Below are 15,523 nucleotides of genomic sequence, written 5' to 3' on the forward strand. Positions count from 1 at the left end.
CATATTTCCTTTTAATACTCAGAGATGCTCATCTGAAGTCAATTGCTTGTTGTTTGCAACACACTCTTCTCTCCCTTTGTTGGTCCAGTTCTGCACAGCCCTGAGATGTCCTCACACCCTTTAAAGAGGGCTAGGCCTGCACAGATGTTTAATGCCGCCTAGGTAGAGCTGGCAGTCGACAGTAAAGAAGCATATTTGTTTCCTGTGCACCTGCTCAGAAGACGTTGCTCGAGTCAGCCAGCAAAGCAGAGAGCACTTATGCCACCCAGGTAGGTAGAATGCAGCTACTTCACAGTTCAAGTCAAGATTGCTTGGAAAACCGTAACTTTGCATTTTCTGTTTTCCTATTTATAAACATAACTAGGCAGATGTTTTCTAAATATTTGCTCAGAACTTCCATTCCACTAAGGAAATTGGTCTGGAAATGCTCTAATCAAACCTCCCCAAAGGGCAGACAAGCACCATGTACATACCTGCTCTCCTCTAGAAACTCTCAGGAGGTGACTTATGGGCCCCCAAAACATTCTGTTCCTCCACAATGATTCAGTACCAGAGGTGGATGTACATACCAATCCAGTGTCTCATCGGTATGGAATTAGGCAAGAGTACTTAACAGCTTGAAGCACTCCAGAACTAAAATACGCAGCACAATACAAAATGATATTTCCCAGCTGCAAGATGTCAGTTCCAAGCTGCAAACTCCTGTCTCTAACGATCCTTCTGCTACAAGGGTGCCAGCTACATTACAATTAAAGACAGCAATGTAAACTTGGCAATCCTCCCTATGTAAACTACAGCTAATCAGCTGCTAACAAATTCCTGGCACTCCAGCAGTTGCGTCAAAGTATGTCTAAAGGACCTTAAGGTTTTTTCTTCTTTCAAGTGTCCGCTCGCATGCAGCCTTCCCAGAAACACATAACAGCAGTCAGCTGTCAGAGCAGGAACAAAGTCTCAACCAGCATATTCACCCACACAAAGTCACAACTCAAGAATGTCTTCAGAACAGGCTGTTCATTTGGTGACTAACCTATAGCCCTCACTTAAGGCAAATCTACTTAATGACCCAAAAAATCCACACCCACTTCATTTTTAGCCACTTGGAGATACTGGCAGAAATCACAGTGAGAACAGAGGGGGGGAAAAAAAGACCGCAGTATTAAGTAGTCTGGGTTTTTCTATGAGCAGAGCAAGCTAGAGAAGCAGCCAGTGCTGCATCCCAGCAGCTTCTGATAAAAGCGGGGCCTGTTGTCACTGCCTGTTGCTTAGTGTGAGTGAAGCACCTGTTACCTGCACTTTTAGTCAAAAAGTAAGGTATCTGTTAAATCACGTATTAAAAGAACCAACCCACAACAAATACAACATGTGCCAGCAGAGGGAATGCCAGTCAGGGCTATGCCAGGACTGGTTCTACAGCCATCTTGGTGCAATACCCTTAAAGAAGGCCAGAAAGCACTACCAGCCACTTTTGTACTTTTACTTGTTTCCAAACTAAAGGAGGTGTAATCCCACAGTGGCAACTACCCTTCAGCTGTGCCAGTGTTAAAGCATTTCCAACACCAGTTAGATGCCTAGGAGAGTGGCAGACATCATCTTACCGATCTAAAACTGGGGGGGGGGGGGGGGGGGGGGGGAATACAGAGCTTTAACTTTACTTCTGAACAGATGATTCACAAACCAACATTTTGTAGAAGCCCTAAGTACAGCATCAGCCTAAAGGGACTTTCTGTTGTCTAATTCTGCAGATCTCCATCACCATAATCCATTTTGGACTCTCATTCAAAGCTAAACTCTTTTTGTGCCACTGCACTCTGATGAACAGCCTACAGCTCTGAAGGGAGGAAAATGGAAACCAACTTCAGCCTCCTGCCAAACGATAACCAGGCACATCCCTTCCTGAGGAAGGGGTGAGAGGGGCAAAGATCCACTGTTCCTCCACACTTACCCTTTTCCAAAAAGCTACTTCCTAAGCACACTCTTGGCCAATTAATCTCATTTTCATTCTTGTCTGTTAAGACAACAGTTAGCAGCTTTGCAGCCTCTGATAGGAGTATCCACTTAGTCCAGTTTTAATCAATGAAGTTTTATGCAGTCAAGGTTTACATGTTAGAATAGCCAGCATTTATTCTCTCTCCTCCATTCTTTTCAGCATTTGAACCTTTTGGTCAGTTTTAATCAGATCTTCCCATGAATTAGAACTTTAAATATGAGGTCATCTTATTTTCCCATTAATATTATGAAAAATGAGAAAAAGTTTATTAATACATAGTATAAAAGAAGTTACAGAACAAACCTGACCTTTCCAGACATCAGACAAGGGAGTCACTAAACAAAAGCCGTAAGAAGCCAGAATTATCTATTTTGCCGCTTAGGCAGTTACCATTATTGCCCAGAACCACCCCCACCACTCAACAGCTTCAGGCTGTGATTTTCCTGAGCTAGTTTTGATGCTTTAAGGCACTGCCTCTGTTTTAACAGAGAGGCAAGTGGGTAAATAATTTCTGTTCTCTTTGTCCCTTTGGAAAGGGAACATTTAAAGCAGGTCTGCTTTTTCATGCCTTTGAGCCCCACTCAGCATGGACAATGAAATTAGTCTATCTATTTTCATTTAACATTTAAAAAGCAAGCTCCAAGCATTCATATAACTAACCTTACAAGCAACACATCCAGCAGCATAATACTAATAGGCCAATCAGTTAAACTTAAACAACCAGCAGCATTTATTACCTTCAATTATTTAATTCAGTCCATTAACAAAATAGAAACATGTTCCCAAATCGCATCCCAAAATATATTTCTACCTTTACTGTCCTTAAGTCTCCTGCCAGGTGACTAGCATTTATCTTTACAACACCTGTCAGGGGACCAAGGGTTATTTGCACCACTAGAGAGGGAAACAGTCAGAGTTGCAGTACAGAGTGTGCATGACAGACCCAGGGTTAAAGTCCAGGGCGCAGCTCACACTGCGCCCCTTAGGTCTTAGACTTGCATCCTCAATAATGGAGCTCCCTTTCTGCCTTGCTTTCTCATCCTCTCCTCTCCTGCCTTACCTCCTGCCCTCTCCATAGGCCTTCCCTTCAAAACAAAGATTATTATTAGTACTATCATCATTGTTTTATGCAAGGAAGTTTTCAGAAAATTTTTAGCCATCAAGAATGAAAGGCTCAAACACAAATTTGCCTAGTTTGTTATGGGTTTGTAATTACTGTAGAAATGGCTTTGTCTCACCTGGTGACCATGAAGAGTGTACAGAAGTCTTCCTTCTAGCAAGTCCAGAATTTTAAGAGTTGAATCATTGGAAGCAGTAACCAGATAGTTTCCAGAGGGGTGAAAGGAAAGACTGTTTACCACAGCACTGTGCACTAAAGATGGAAAAAACGTACATAATGATCACCAAGACCAGTTTACACAAGCCCAAGGCAAAAGAATAAAATAAAGTACAAGCACATTCCAATTTTCTGTTACAAGTTTAACAGGAAAACATTCCACAAAAAACTCTTCAAAGCATTAGAGAACAAGGGCAGTATTCAATTCTTGCAAAAATAGGCACTGCTTTATTGAAAGGAAAAAGGAAGCTTTGCCAGTTATTCTCGGAAATTTAAGGCTACCAAAGCTTCCATCATAGCCCCAAAATGTAACTACATGCACAAGTGAGCTATATGATTCTGTGAGAGTGCTGGACATGGACATATTTTACAACTGTGGAGCTGCTGTTCTTGCTCCCGAGTGATTCTAGAATAAAACCTATATGCTGGTACATTAAGGAGAAGACTGAAATCATGATGAAAGACAAACTCAAAAGTTGACATTGCACAGGTTCTTTTGGTTTACCACCCGACTAAGACCAGGTTTAAGAGAAAGCAGGAAAGAAGAACCAGCAACTTGAAAATAGTCCAGTATAAGCATTATTCCTTCAGACATCCAGTTCACCTCACCTAAAATTTAAAACAAGCATGAATGGACAAACTATCAAGAGAGTGAACTTCCAATAAAGCAATCCTTCCTGCATGACAATGAAGCCTAAGAGTTATTTTGAAAAGACTTAAGTGTAGTTTCACTCTTATTCTAGAGCATTTTCTTTAATTTTACTGTAACATTAAACATCTATCCAATGCAGGACTTTTTTCCCCACTCCCTAAACTCTTACAAAACAGGCCATTGAACATATTTATTTATAAGAACATGCAGTACTTTACATATGCACAGCTTTCTGAGCATATGTGACATTATAGAATATTAATACTATGCTTGAAGAGGGTTTTAGCTATCCATTTGTTCTTAATTATACTATGTACCCTCCAAATGTCCTGGTATCTCAAGTCTACGACTAATAGATCCCCCCAACTAAGTTTATAATCCCTTGAGAGTCTACCATGCATTCCAAATCCAAACTGCATGTTAAAAACCCCTCAAAATACACTTTTAAGACACTAAACCCAAATATTATCTTTCGCAGATGTGGATTTGAAGCAGAAATGTGAAATAACCTTGCTCAATTATAAGACAGAATGCATCTACTTTTTAAACTCTCAGGAACACTAGATACTTCAGCTTAAGTTCTGAGGACCTGGACTATTAAAAAAAACACAGAAGAAAACCTCACCTCAACACAGGTAACTTCTAAACAGTTAACTCTTGTCGGTGAACACTACCTCTAGCACACAGCTACATCTGCCTCTACCTCCCAGCCCTGCATTACACTATGTATTAAAGGAGAAAAAGTCTACATGGAGTGTTTCCTCCTGAAAGAGTGCTAAATAGATTTCTCCTTTGAAAATTTTATTCCAAGTGATTTGTAATATTCCTCACCCCATTAGTGTCTAGATAAAGGCAAACATATTTTGTCGACTAAGGCAAGTCCTGAAAGGAATCACACCAGAAACAGACAAAGTTAATAATATATCTTCCAAGTTCCAGATAGTGAATAAAGTATTTCCAGTTTCAGAAAAAACACTTCTCATAATGGAAAGAAATCGCACAGACTGTGGCCGTGTAAGCAGTCGCAGCTGCTGCGCCAAGGAGTTCTTGGCTGCTGTGAGCTCAGAGAAAACTTCATCGCTCTTTTGCCAAACCAGCTCATACCTCCTACAAGACCATTCACAACACCTCTCCAAAAATTTGCCAACACATCCTGCAACCTCACTTTATTTCATGTTGTAAACAACAAATCCAGTGCAGCACAAGGTGACATCTCCCACTGACTTGTTGCTACAAGCCTACCTTTCTGCCAGCTAAGCCCTAGAAAAACAAAGGCCATTTAAGGGACTTCTACTGAGGGGTTAATTACTCAAATTGTGTCATGCCAGCCTATAGAGTGACTGAACATAACTGTCCCAAGTCAGTTTTATGTAATCAGTGAATACACCAACTTATTTAAGGTGGACTTGACACTGCTACAGTCCCTGGTGACCAGATAACCACCATTCAGCTCCACATGAACTGTATAAAAGTACCAATTGTTCTTGTTAAACAGCAATTATAAAGAGGTTAGAGCTGTTTCCATAGCCCTGCAACAGAGGTGCCCCACACACAACTTTGCACAGGAAAAAGCATCAAGCAACAAACATTGGCCATTTTTTGTAGGGGGATGCTCTGCTGTACAGAAAAAGTCAGTGCAAAGTAGAGGATTGAATAAAGCATCTGTCTGTTCTCCTGCAGAGTAAACATGACCAGAGCATACTTTACTTTGCTAAAAACCCACACACGATACAAATGGTTTTGCAGTTTGCTCTCTACTTCCAACTTTCATTTATGAAAGTCACAGTTGGAACAAGTCCTGGCAATAAGAGCAACACCACTAAGAGACATCAGTTTTAGAAAGCAACTCAACTTGAACACGCAAGAGTCTGCGGCAGGGCTACTTATCTATTAACTCCTCGATGCAACTCAAGTCTTTAAAATGGATTCCCTTGAAATCAGACAGCATAAGCACATCCGGAGGGAAGAGTTGCCCTCTAGTGGGACTGAGATGGCAACTTCACGTGGGAGAGCCACAAAACTAGATCGGATTTAGCCAAAAGGCAAGCAGCTAAACCCTCAGAAGAGCAAGACTTAAAAACACATCTCCAGAATGTGTTACAAACGCATCTGTTTGCAGCCACAGGTGCATGAAGTGGCTGCATACAGCTACCACTGCATTTTCAGGTTTCTTTGGCTTTTATGACTATTGCAAAGTTTAATACACAACTAGGATTTATATAGTAACTGTTAAAAAGAACACTCAGAACAGGAAAACATCGCTTCAATAGCTAGTGTCAGACTAAAATGCCATTCAGTAAGGGTGGGATACAGGGGAAATATGCAATTCCAAGACAAAAAACCTGGCAGCCAAACCTAAAACACATTTGATTTGGACAATTTAATAGCAGTAAGCAGAAAGCAGGAAGAGAAGATTTTTGAGCCAAGTTATACTGTGGCTGGAAATGCACAGTGCAGATCTTGCCACTGTTGAAAAGCTGATAAAGTAGGTTAAAGGACAATCTGACACTATTCAAGTATTTGAACACACTACCTATTTTAGCAACAAGACTTCAGAAAGGCGTTTCCAAGTTTTGATATGGGTCACAAGTTAACAATACTTATTACACAAAGAATCACACTTCAGCATTCATCACTAATTATACCAGCTCAATACCGATGAATTGGACAAAAGGTTTGATTGCCATTGGATTTTGTTAACTATCAGAGATCTAAGAGTGATTGTGAGTCCATAAGAATAGCTGAGGAAATAAATTTTTTAAATTGCATTATATGAGAGTTCAAGGAGCTCAGGCAGGTTTACAGTTGAAAAAAGAGTTCAAAGAGTGCTCAACTTGACTACACAGGGAGAATACGCTTGAGAGGAGGACCCCACATTTAGAATCACAGAATGGTTAGGGTTGGAAGGGACCTCAAAGACCATCTAGTTCCAACCCCCTGCCATGGGCAGGGACGCCCTCCACTAGCCCAGGTTGCCCAAAACCCCATCCAACCTGGCCTTGAACACTGCCAGGGAGCCAGGGGCATCCACAGCTTCTCTGGGCAACCTGTGCCAGTGCCTCACCACCCTCACAGGGAAGAATTTCTTCCTAATATCTAATCCAAATCTCCCTCCTTCAGCTTGAGGCCATTCCCCCTTGTCCTGTCACTCCCTGCCCTTGTAAACAGCCCCTCTCCAGCTTTCCTGTAGCCCCTTCAGGTACTGGAAGGCTGCTCTAAGGTCTCCCTGAAGCCTTCTCTTCTCCAGGCTGAACTACCCCAACTCTCTCAGCCTGTGTCCATAGCAGAGGTGCTCCAGCCCTCTGAGCATATTGATGGCCTCCTCTGGACTCGCTCCAACAGCTCCATGTCTGTCTTGTACTGGGGCCCCAGAGCTGGACGCAGTACTGCAGGTGGGGTCTCACAAGAGCAGAGTAGAGGTGGAGAATCACCTCCCTCAACCTGCTGGTGACGCTTCTTGTGATGCGGCCCAGGACACATATGGCTTTCTGGGCTGCAAGTGCACATTGTCAGCTCACATTGAGCTTCTCATCCACCAACACCCTCAAGTCCTTCTCCTCAGGGTTGCTCTCAATCTATTCTCCACTCACCCTGTAGTTGTGCTTGGGATTGCAGAAGCCAGCAATAAAACATGATCTAGCACTACAAAGCTGATGCTAAAAATAAGGAATATGGTTTTTTTCCTCTTAGGTAGAAAAAACCCTGTTCCAATGATGGTGGTGCCGCCATCAGCGTTCAACAGTCAGATCAGATGATCATAAGGGTGTTTCCATCTATATGCAAAGAACAAAAGAACAGTCCTCTTTATACAGCAGAATTACAAAAGCATTCTAAAGTTTGCAGACTGTTTCTACTCCTCAGTAACCTCTTTTTGGGGATCTTTCATTTACTTTTTTATGGAACCCAAAGGACTTTCATAATCTTAATAGCTTCTCTGCAGACAGCCTGCATCTGCTTTGAGATGAGTAACTCCCATTGCTCTTATCTACCAAAAGAGATCTAGTCTTTCATAGGTTGCTGTGAAGGAAGACAAAAAGGAGAACTCTGTGCCTTAAACATCACTACACTTTCTCTGCCTTTCTAAATCAAGGGAAACTAGAGAACCTGTATTGAGAGCCTGCAAATTCTTTCATTGCCTTGTGAGTAAAAGGATACAGTCAAAAACACTTTAAAAAGCAATTCTAGTTACATAAAGCCAGGAGGACCAACAGCTTTAATTTAGAACTCGATTCTTGTTTCTTAGGTTACAAAGTTCACAGAAATCAACTGCAAGCTATTTTCCTACTCTGCCTGGCATTGAGCTGTGAGACTGTCACAGCAGGAGCTGACAGTATCCCATGTGAATGGCACCACGCCAAGCTCCAGTCCTGTATCTCTGATCTGCTTTACTGGCATGCCAGAAGCAGTCTTCATGAAAAGCTAGCAAAATTAAGTTTAATAAGCTATCTGTACTGGAAATGGTGCTTGAGAATGTATGGATTTATAAAACACTACAGCAGCCCTAAAAATTGTTAGTAGTAAAGGAAAGAGCAGCCATGTTTAGGCTCAAGAAACTCACATGCACAAAACAGGACAACCAAACTCAAAGAAGCTTTCAGGGATAGGAAAGCACCCTTTTCCTATCCAGTTGACCAAAGAGCAGCACTAATCAGTTTGACAAAAACAGGTAGTGGGACGAGATGCCATTTGGAAGGTAAGGGGGGAAAAAAAAAAAAAGATTTTGAGTCCTAAATATAAAAGCTAGCTACTTCAAGGACAAGCCATAACAAAGTCAGAGCTAATTCTGAAAGCTGGGAACCCAACAAATACTGGTGAAGGAACTATAAACATGGATCATAGTATAGAATTGCAGTTGGTCGATTTTCCTCTTTTGTTAACTTTTCCTAATTTTCTCATGAAAAACTTAACAACCTTTTGCTTTGCTGGAATGCATCTAACTCCTCCTATTGGCTTATTCAGAGGCAAAGGCCACATTCTTTTTACTGCACATCATCTCCTCAAGAACAGTGAATACAAGCCAAGTGGCATCACAGATAACACCTATACACACCTGTAAAACAGGACAGTTTCGGCATCAAGGCTTTTTTGCTTTTTGGTGGTGGGCAGAGGAGGAGAGATCAGAACAGAGGTGTTTCTTACCAGTATGTGAGAATCAGTCTTGGAGCTAACACAAAGCAAAGCATGATGTTTAGTGAAAAAAGGCTTCCACTAGTAGGCCTAACCCAGTGCCTTTCTGGAAAAGCAGCAGGTGATGGAAAAGTAAGTCCTTGGACTTCAGAGCAATTCATATCATTACATGGGAAGGTCTGACTTTTCTAAGATTTCAACTTGCCTTGATAATGTTGAAGAAGTCTATTCATCCTAACATCCCACACCTTCACTGTGTTATCTGTGCCAGCCGCAGCAATGCATGTGCCACTGGGATGAAAATCCACATGGTTCACAAACCTGTAAATTGCAGTTAAACCCAATTGTTTACATTCAACTCTCAATAAAGATCAAAAAGGTCTCTTCAAGAAGGGAAGCTACATGATGATGCATTGAACATTATGAAAGTGAGGAGAAACTGAAAACTTGTACTGCTGAGTTTCTCTTAAGACTTTGCTTACAACCTCAAATAGACTGCAGTATTATATCTAAGCATGCTATCTTCAACATTTTGTATTACAGGTGTAGGAGCTGTGGATACAAGCCTCCTGAAATCTGATGGATCTGACTGTCACAACAAGATTCTCAAGTGTTCATTTAATGTTTGCATAATATATGTCTTCTATTAAATTAATAGGATTTCTAGAGTGGTGTGTACAAGACTGAACAGATATTTTTCTTCTATCACATTTAACTAATTTTAAGATGAAACTTACTGAATCATATGTTGCCACTTGGAAGTTAGTGAGGCCGAGACCAGATTACTTTCTGGACCTGTATGCAATCAATTTTTATTTTGAACACCAAGTACAGTAAAAACTGCAGAACCTTCAGTGAAGAGTATCTTTAACTCCTGACCCAATCCACACAAGAAATTGGATAAAATTAATTATCCTTTGAGTATTCTTGTAACAAATGCTGAGGAAGTTGAGATATTTCAATAGGTTGTTTGGTCAAGCTATATTCTTAAGACCACTGGAAAAAAATAATGCTGTCTGCATTTGTCTTGGTATCATTGTATATTACCTGGAAAGAACACAACTCTGTACTTAAAAATTCAATGCAGCAAGAAATTAGGAAGATTCAATTCTCTAAGGACTTTTGTGTCTGTACAAATTAACTTTTGCTGTGGTGCAACATTCTCCATGAAAAAAATCCCAATTCAACAGCTGTTTGTCTGAATACAAAGTGTTTTTTGGAATAATCTTGTTATTCAAAAGTTTGAGGATGAAACAAAGCATCCAAGTACCAATCTGCCAGTACATTTTTGCTCTTTTAATTTATGTCAACTCATAGCAAAATAAAAAAGCTTAATATAGCTAGAAAAATAAATAAAGTATTTCAGTATCTTCAAAAATAAACAAGCATAAAGAAACTAAGGCTTGACATGTTGGACAGTTATCAAAATATAACCTTCAAGGTTCCAATCTGAAGAAGTCATAAAGAGGTCAAAGCAATTCTGGAAGTTCTTTTTGCATCTCATCCTCTGCTGGCTGCTTTTATAATAGGTAATGATTTTTTAGGAGGCAGAAATGAGTGTCAGGACAAGGACCTCTGACTGCAGTCACAAAACCAGGTATACATTCACCAGGCATTCCCATTTCAGAAATCACAAGAAGGCCAGTCCCCATGCACCACAAGGTACTTACCCCCCATGCTCACAGAAGGAGTGTATACATTCTCTGCTGGTTTTATCCCACAGTTTGACAGTTTTATCATCACTGGCTGACACTATCAATCGTCCATCAGGAGAGAATCTAAGATAAGAGTTATAGCAGTTAAGAAGTGTCCCCAAAAGGTGGACAGGGTCCACTGGATTTGGCCAGCTGTCAAGGTATATTGATAAACACACTCGCTCTTCAAGACAACACACTGGCATCAGTGAGACTAAAGATCCAATCACTAAGTTTATAGGAAAAAAGCAAACCATAAGTCCTCTGTTGGACTATCCTCTATAACTATCCCCAATTCCATAAGCACATAAAATAACCCTCAGGAAAGTCTTGAGTCTGACTTAAGATCTCCTGTCCTACTTGTTTCAATTTAAGTGTATCTCAAGTTGTTTCTCTGCCATGATTCAAAACAATTCCTACCCTTGCCACAAGCATTCAGAGCAACACAATTACTCCCAAGGTAACAGCTGCAGCAGAAGCAGCTTCATCATTCAAGTGCCTTGGAAGAAAGCATTAAGTTCCCATCTCAAAATTTCATACACAAGACAGATCAATATCTCTCTTCAGAGGCATACATTTTACAGGATCGGGACCCAAGTCCCTACCTAGAGATCATCATACATACTGGAAAAACATTCCCTCTGCTCTACTGTGGGCACCTACAGTACTACCAGCCACTGCCACATTCAAGAGCTATAATGAACTTTTCACCTACAGAGGAACTGCAGCTACAGGCATATATAAAAACTTCTCAGAACAACTGAGATGGACAACTGAAAAGTAAATCTGAGAGAGTTATCAGGAAATAATGTTTTTATTATGGCAGCACTTTCAGCATTTTGGAAGGAGCACATTTTAACTAGAGGCATGACAAGTCTAAGAGTAACTAAACTGAAAAAATACAAAACTCTTTTTGCTTCTGTTAGCAACTTCAAGATGCAGAAGTCTTGACACCAGGTAGAAGCAAAACACAGAACAAATCACTAAGCAGGAAAGTCTCTGCTTAGCAAAGATCGCTGAAGAAACACTAAGTGGGTATGCAGCTATTATCTGAAGGGATCTCTCTGCAGGTTAGAAATATATTTCAGTCACTAGACACACTTGAATCATCCTGATTAGAAATGTCTCACACAAGACCATGATACTTAGGTCTCTGCTTTGAGGGATAAACTCCCTCTATCTGTCAGAAAGCCATACTTACCTGGCACAGCGAACCCAGTTTATGTGCTGGCTAAGTGAGAATAGAAACTTCTGCCTGTGAACCGTCCACACTTTGACTGTTTTGTCATCAGAAGCTGTAACTAAGGATTGGCCATCGCTGGAGAAGTGAACGCTTCTTACAGTTGCCGTATGAGCCTTGAACACAGTAGATTCTCCTTTGCTATACAGAAGGAAAGAGCACTTTAAAACTGCACAACAGGGCAGCAAATACATCATATACTTGAAAACACAAAGCTTCTGTATGCTGAGCAGTGCTATTAACCACAACTTCTATGGGAACTGCATGTGCCTACATTAGGAAGAAAATGTTGATCCACCCCAAACTCATTCATGCTTCATGAGCTATACAGAACACATAGCTAAAACCAGTTGTTCCAGTTCAATACTGGAGCCCAATCCAACAGGAAACAACTCAGGTTTCCTATAAAGGGGCAAAACTGCTACTGTTTATTTGTGGAACCATTTAAAACAACATTTATGGAAATACCAATACAAAAGAAGATGCTGAGATTCTCTGCTGTTACCAGGTCCTTGGCTGGAAGGCTGACAGGAGGGAGGTAAGCGTTTTCAGAGTTCATCTAGACAGAGCCAAGCAGGCAGCTACCTCACAACTGTTCCTGTAGAGGCCCGTGCTCCAGCTGAACGCTTCCAATACAGTGTCACACCAGAAATAACACAACTGAATTCAGCATGCCTAATGTTGTACAACTTTGAGCAAGCTACCATTAACTCAGCCAAGCAAGACAAAAGACAGGGTATTGTTGTTATTCTTTATCCATCATTTCCAAATAAATGCAAGAAGCATTCTTCTGGTGAATAAATGCAAAGCATATTTAGAAATCTGAAGTGCAACACAGTCAGACATCCAGCAGGTATATGGGACTCTTGGTCCAAAATACATCTCCAGCATGTACTGTACTACCAGGAGCTCCATATTGAGAGACAAGAACAACAGAAATACATGGTGGTTTGCTCCCTTCTCCATTAGGATTTATACTGAGGCTGAAGACTACTAAAATTGTAAAGGCCAAAAAAAAATAAAAAAATCAAAGTACTACATACCTTCCAGCAATATTCCCTCCCTCCTCAGCAAAGGTCAGATCTGCCTAGTTTTATTTAATCCTTTATCTGCCAGAAGGCAAGGAACAGTAAAGGTTACTTCTCAGGAAAGTTTTCTTTCTGTCCAAAACCACAGAACATCCCCAAGTCTGATAAAAACTCATGCAGAAACATGACATTACAAAATTCTGTCAGCATGGCTTATAAAAGACAAATCCCAAAGACAGAAATCCACACACCAGGGAAGCATTAACTCCTCCAGTAACATATTGCCCTGAAAGGGACTGCAAGTTTTCGGATTCTTTGGAAATAAAGTCCTGGCCCACAGACTACAAGGCAGCTTCTCCCTCCCCTTTTAACGACAGGGCAAAACTGGGAAGCTGAAGGTCTCAAACCTGTTTCAACATAAACACTTTCTTTTTATTTGGAGAAGGTAAATTGACAAAGAACATTAAATCAACACAGATTAAAAGTGCCATGCACCAAGGTATTCACAACTGGCGTAACAACTGCCTTTCCACACTAGCCCTTTTCTGACACAACAGCCATAGGTGCAGTTTAGACCACATAGCTCATATGCCCAAGCAGCTAGGATAGAATCACCCAACACAAGCTCAGTTTTCTCACTGCATCCCAGTCCTTTCTTAAAATGTATACATTAGCATCTGAGAAATCAAACAAGTTTATGCTGCCATTTATTTTCAGCATTCTGTGTAAGCAGCGTAGCTCTGGAGACAGCAAAGTGACACTGTCAGTCTCTTTCTTTATATGAGATTGATGAACAGCAAGGTTAAATTTTAATTATAATCCACCTTGTGCCTTTTAATAATATATATGTTAACATGTCATTGTGATCATTCCTTCCAGGAAAGTTTAACTAATCCGGAATAATTATAACTGAAATTACAACCTGCACATTTTATTTCTGTTTCATTATAAATTACGATATTTAAAAGCACTTTTATCACAGATTCTAAAAAGTCACTTTCAAAACCTATCAGTTCCATGGCAGAAATTACTTATGGCTTAACAGATCATCAAATAAAGCTTCCAATGAGTAGTCATAAGAATTCATCAAACAACTAGAAATGCTTTCCATTGTTCCTGAATAAACATGCTTTTTAAAGTAGGAGTATGGTTTTTGTGTGGTTTTGTTTGGTTTGATTTTTTGATTTTGAATCCCTTTTATTTGCCACCACAATCATCAGGTCTGCTTCTGGATACAATCCTTCAGTCTTTGCTAGCAGCAATTTACAAGCTCACAAGCAGAGGAACCACCAATACCTGTTCATTCAGAAAAAACAATCCCACTGTTTAGTGTGGGAACCAAGAGACCAGAGGAAACACTGGCAGTTACTTTTCTGCATCTTGGCTGCAAAAAGCTTCTCATTACTTGGAACAAGATTAAGTCTTCCAATAGAATTTCTTCAGCACTCTCCAGTTCATTTTGTATTTCAATTAGGTGTTCCCTGCTGAAGGTACATCGCTTAAAACAACGCATCAGAGTAAAACAATAGAAGTTGAGGTCTCTCAGCCAATGATTGCCAAGGACTTGACAAGTGTTAATGAGTTAAAGCAACTAAGCTCTCTACTCAAAAATGGAAACTTCATAATTAGGCTAAGGTACTGAAAGTGAATTATTGTTAATCATATGCAAGCTCACAAAAAAGTCAATACACAATCCAAAGCAGTCTTTTATCTTAGTAATACACCATCACTTACTACCAGTGGAACAGAGTTACTAGTTTTAGACCAACAAATAAAAGTTAAAGGCACATAACCATTTGGTGGACTACAGCAAGCTTGCAACCTCCACCCTGCTCACAGAACATCACTAAACCTCAATTTGTGTTTCAGCATGTTGCTTAACACTGGCAGAGAAGCAAAGGATCAATTTGCTAGGAGGAAAGACAGACTGGGGCAGAAAGGGGAAGAAAAATCCAACAGCTCACCACTGATGAGTTGCACTGGTGACTTGTTATATTAACATTGGAAGTTAATACTGACTTTAAGCTTTGAAAAGGACTTTAGCTCTGTCTCCAATGCAATTTCAAGACCAAATTACCTCTCCTCTGTTAGAGCTGTAACATACAATGGTTCTTTCCCTCAAACAGATCCCAGTTCCACAGCTGGACAACTGCTATTGAGAAGCAAGGACATATCTCAAACCACAGTTAAAACACAAGAAGAGAGGCAGAAGGAAATAGATACTTACACACTGGGAACCCATAAACGGACCGTTTTGTCTCTAGAGCCTGAAGCCACCAGGTGACCAGAAGGTGAAAACTGAACACACATCACTGCATCTTTGTGGCCCACAAAGCGGTAGGCTCTCATCTGAGGTCTCATACTCCAGATCATCAGGCACGAATCCATAGAGCCACTTGCTGAAATAAAAAGTAAAAACAAAACCACACAAAACCAAAAATTCTGTTATTTCACACTCA

At 40.5% G+C, this 15,523-nt stretch overlaps 1 protein-coding gene across 3 annotated transcripts in view; it reads right to left on the bottom strand.

Moving 5' to 3' along the window:
- Positions 1-15,523, bottom strand: part of POC1A (POC1 centriolar protein A) — a 60,842-nt gene that overhangs the window by 40,699 nt on the left and 4,620 nt on the right. For all 3 annotated transcript variants that reach the window (XM_075761908.1, XM_075761906.1, XM_075761907.1), the window contains 5 exons: positions 15,292-15,463; positions 11,998-12,177; positions 10,773-10,880; positions 9,308-9,423; positions 3,226-3,359 (listed from right to left, as the gene is read on the bottom strand). In XM_075761908.1, coding sequence (XP_075618023.1) covers positions 3,226-3,359; positions 9,308-9,423; positions 10,773-10,880; positions 11,998-12,177; positions 15,292-15,463 — 710 coding nt within the window. The remainder of the gene's footprint in view (positions 1-3,225; positions 3,360-9,307; positions 9,424-10,772; positions 10,881-11,997; positions 12,178-15,291; positions 15,464-15,523) is intronic.

This window comes from Balearica regulorum, chromosome 10, assembly GCF_011004875.1.
Source record: "Balearica regulorum gibbericeps isolate bBalReg1 chromosome 10, bBalReg1.pri, whole genome shotgun sequence".
NCBI classification, from domain to species: domain Eukaryota; kingdom Metazoa; phylum Chordata; class Aves; order Gruiformes; family Gruidae; genus Balearica; species Balearica regulorum.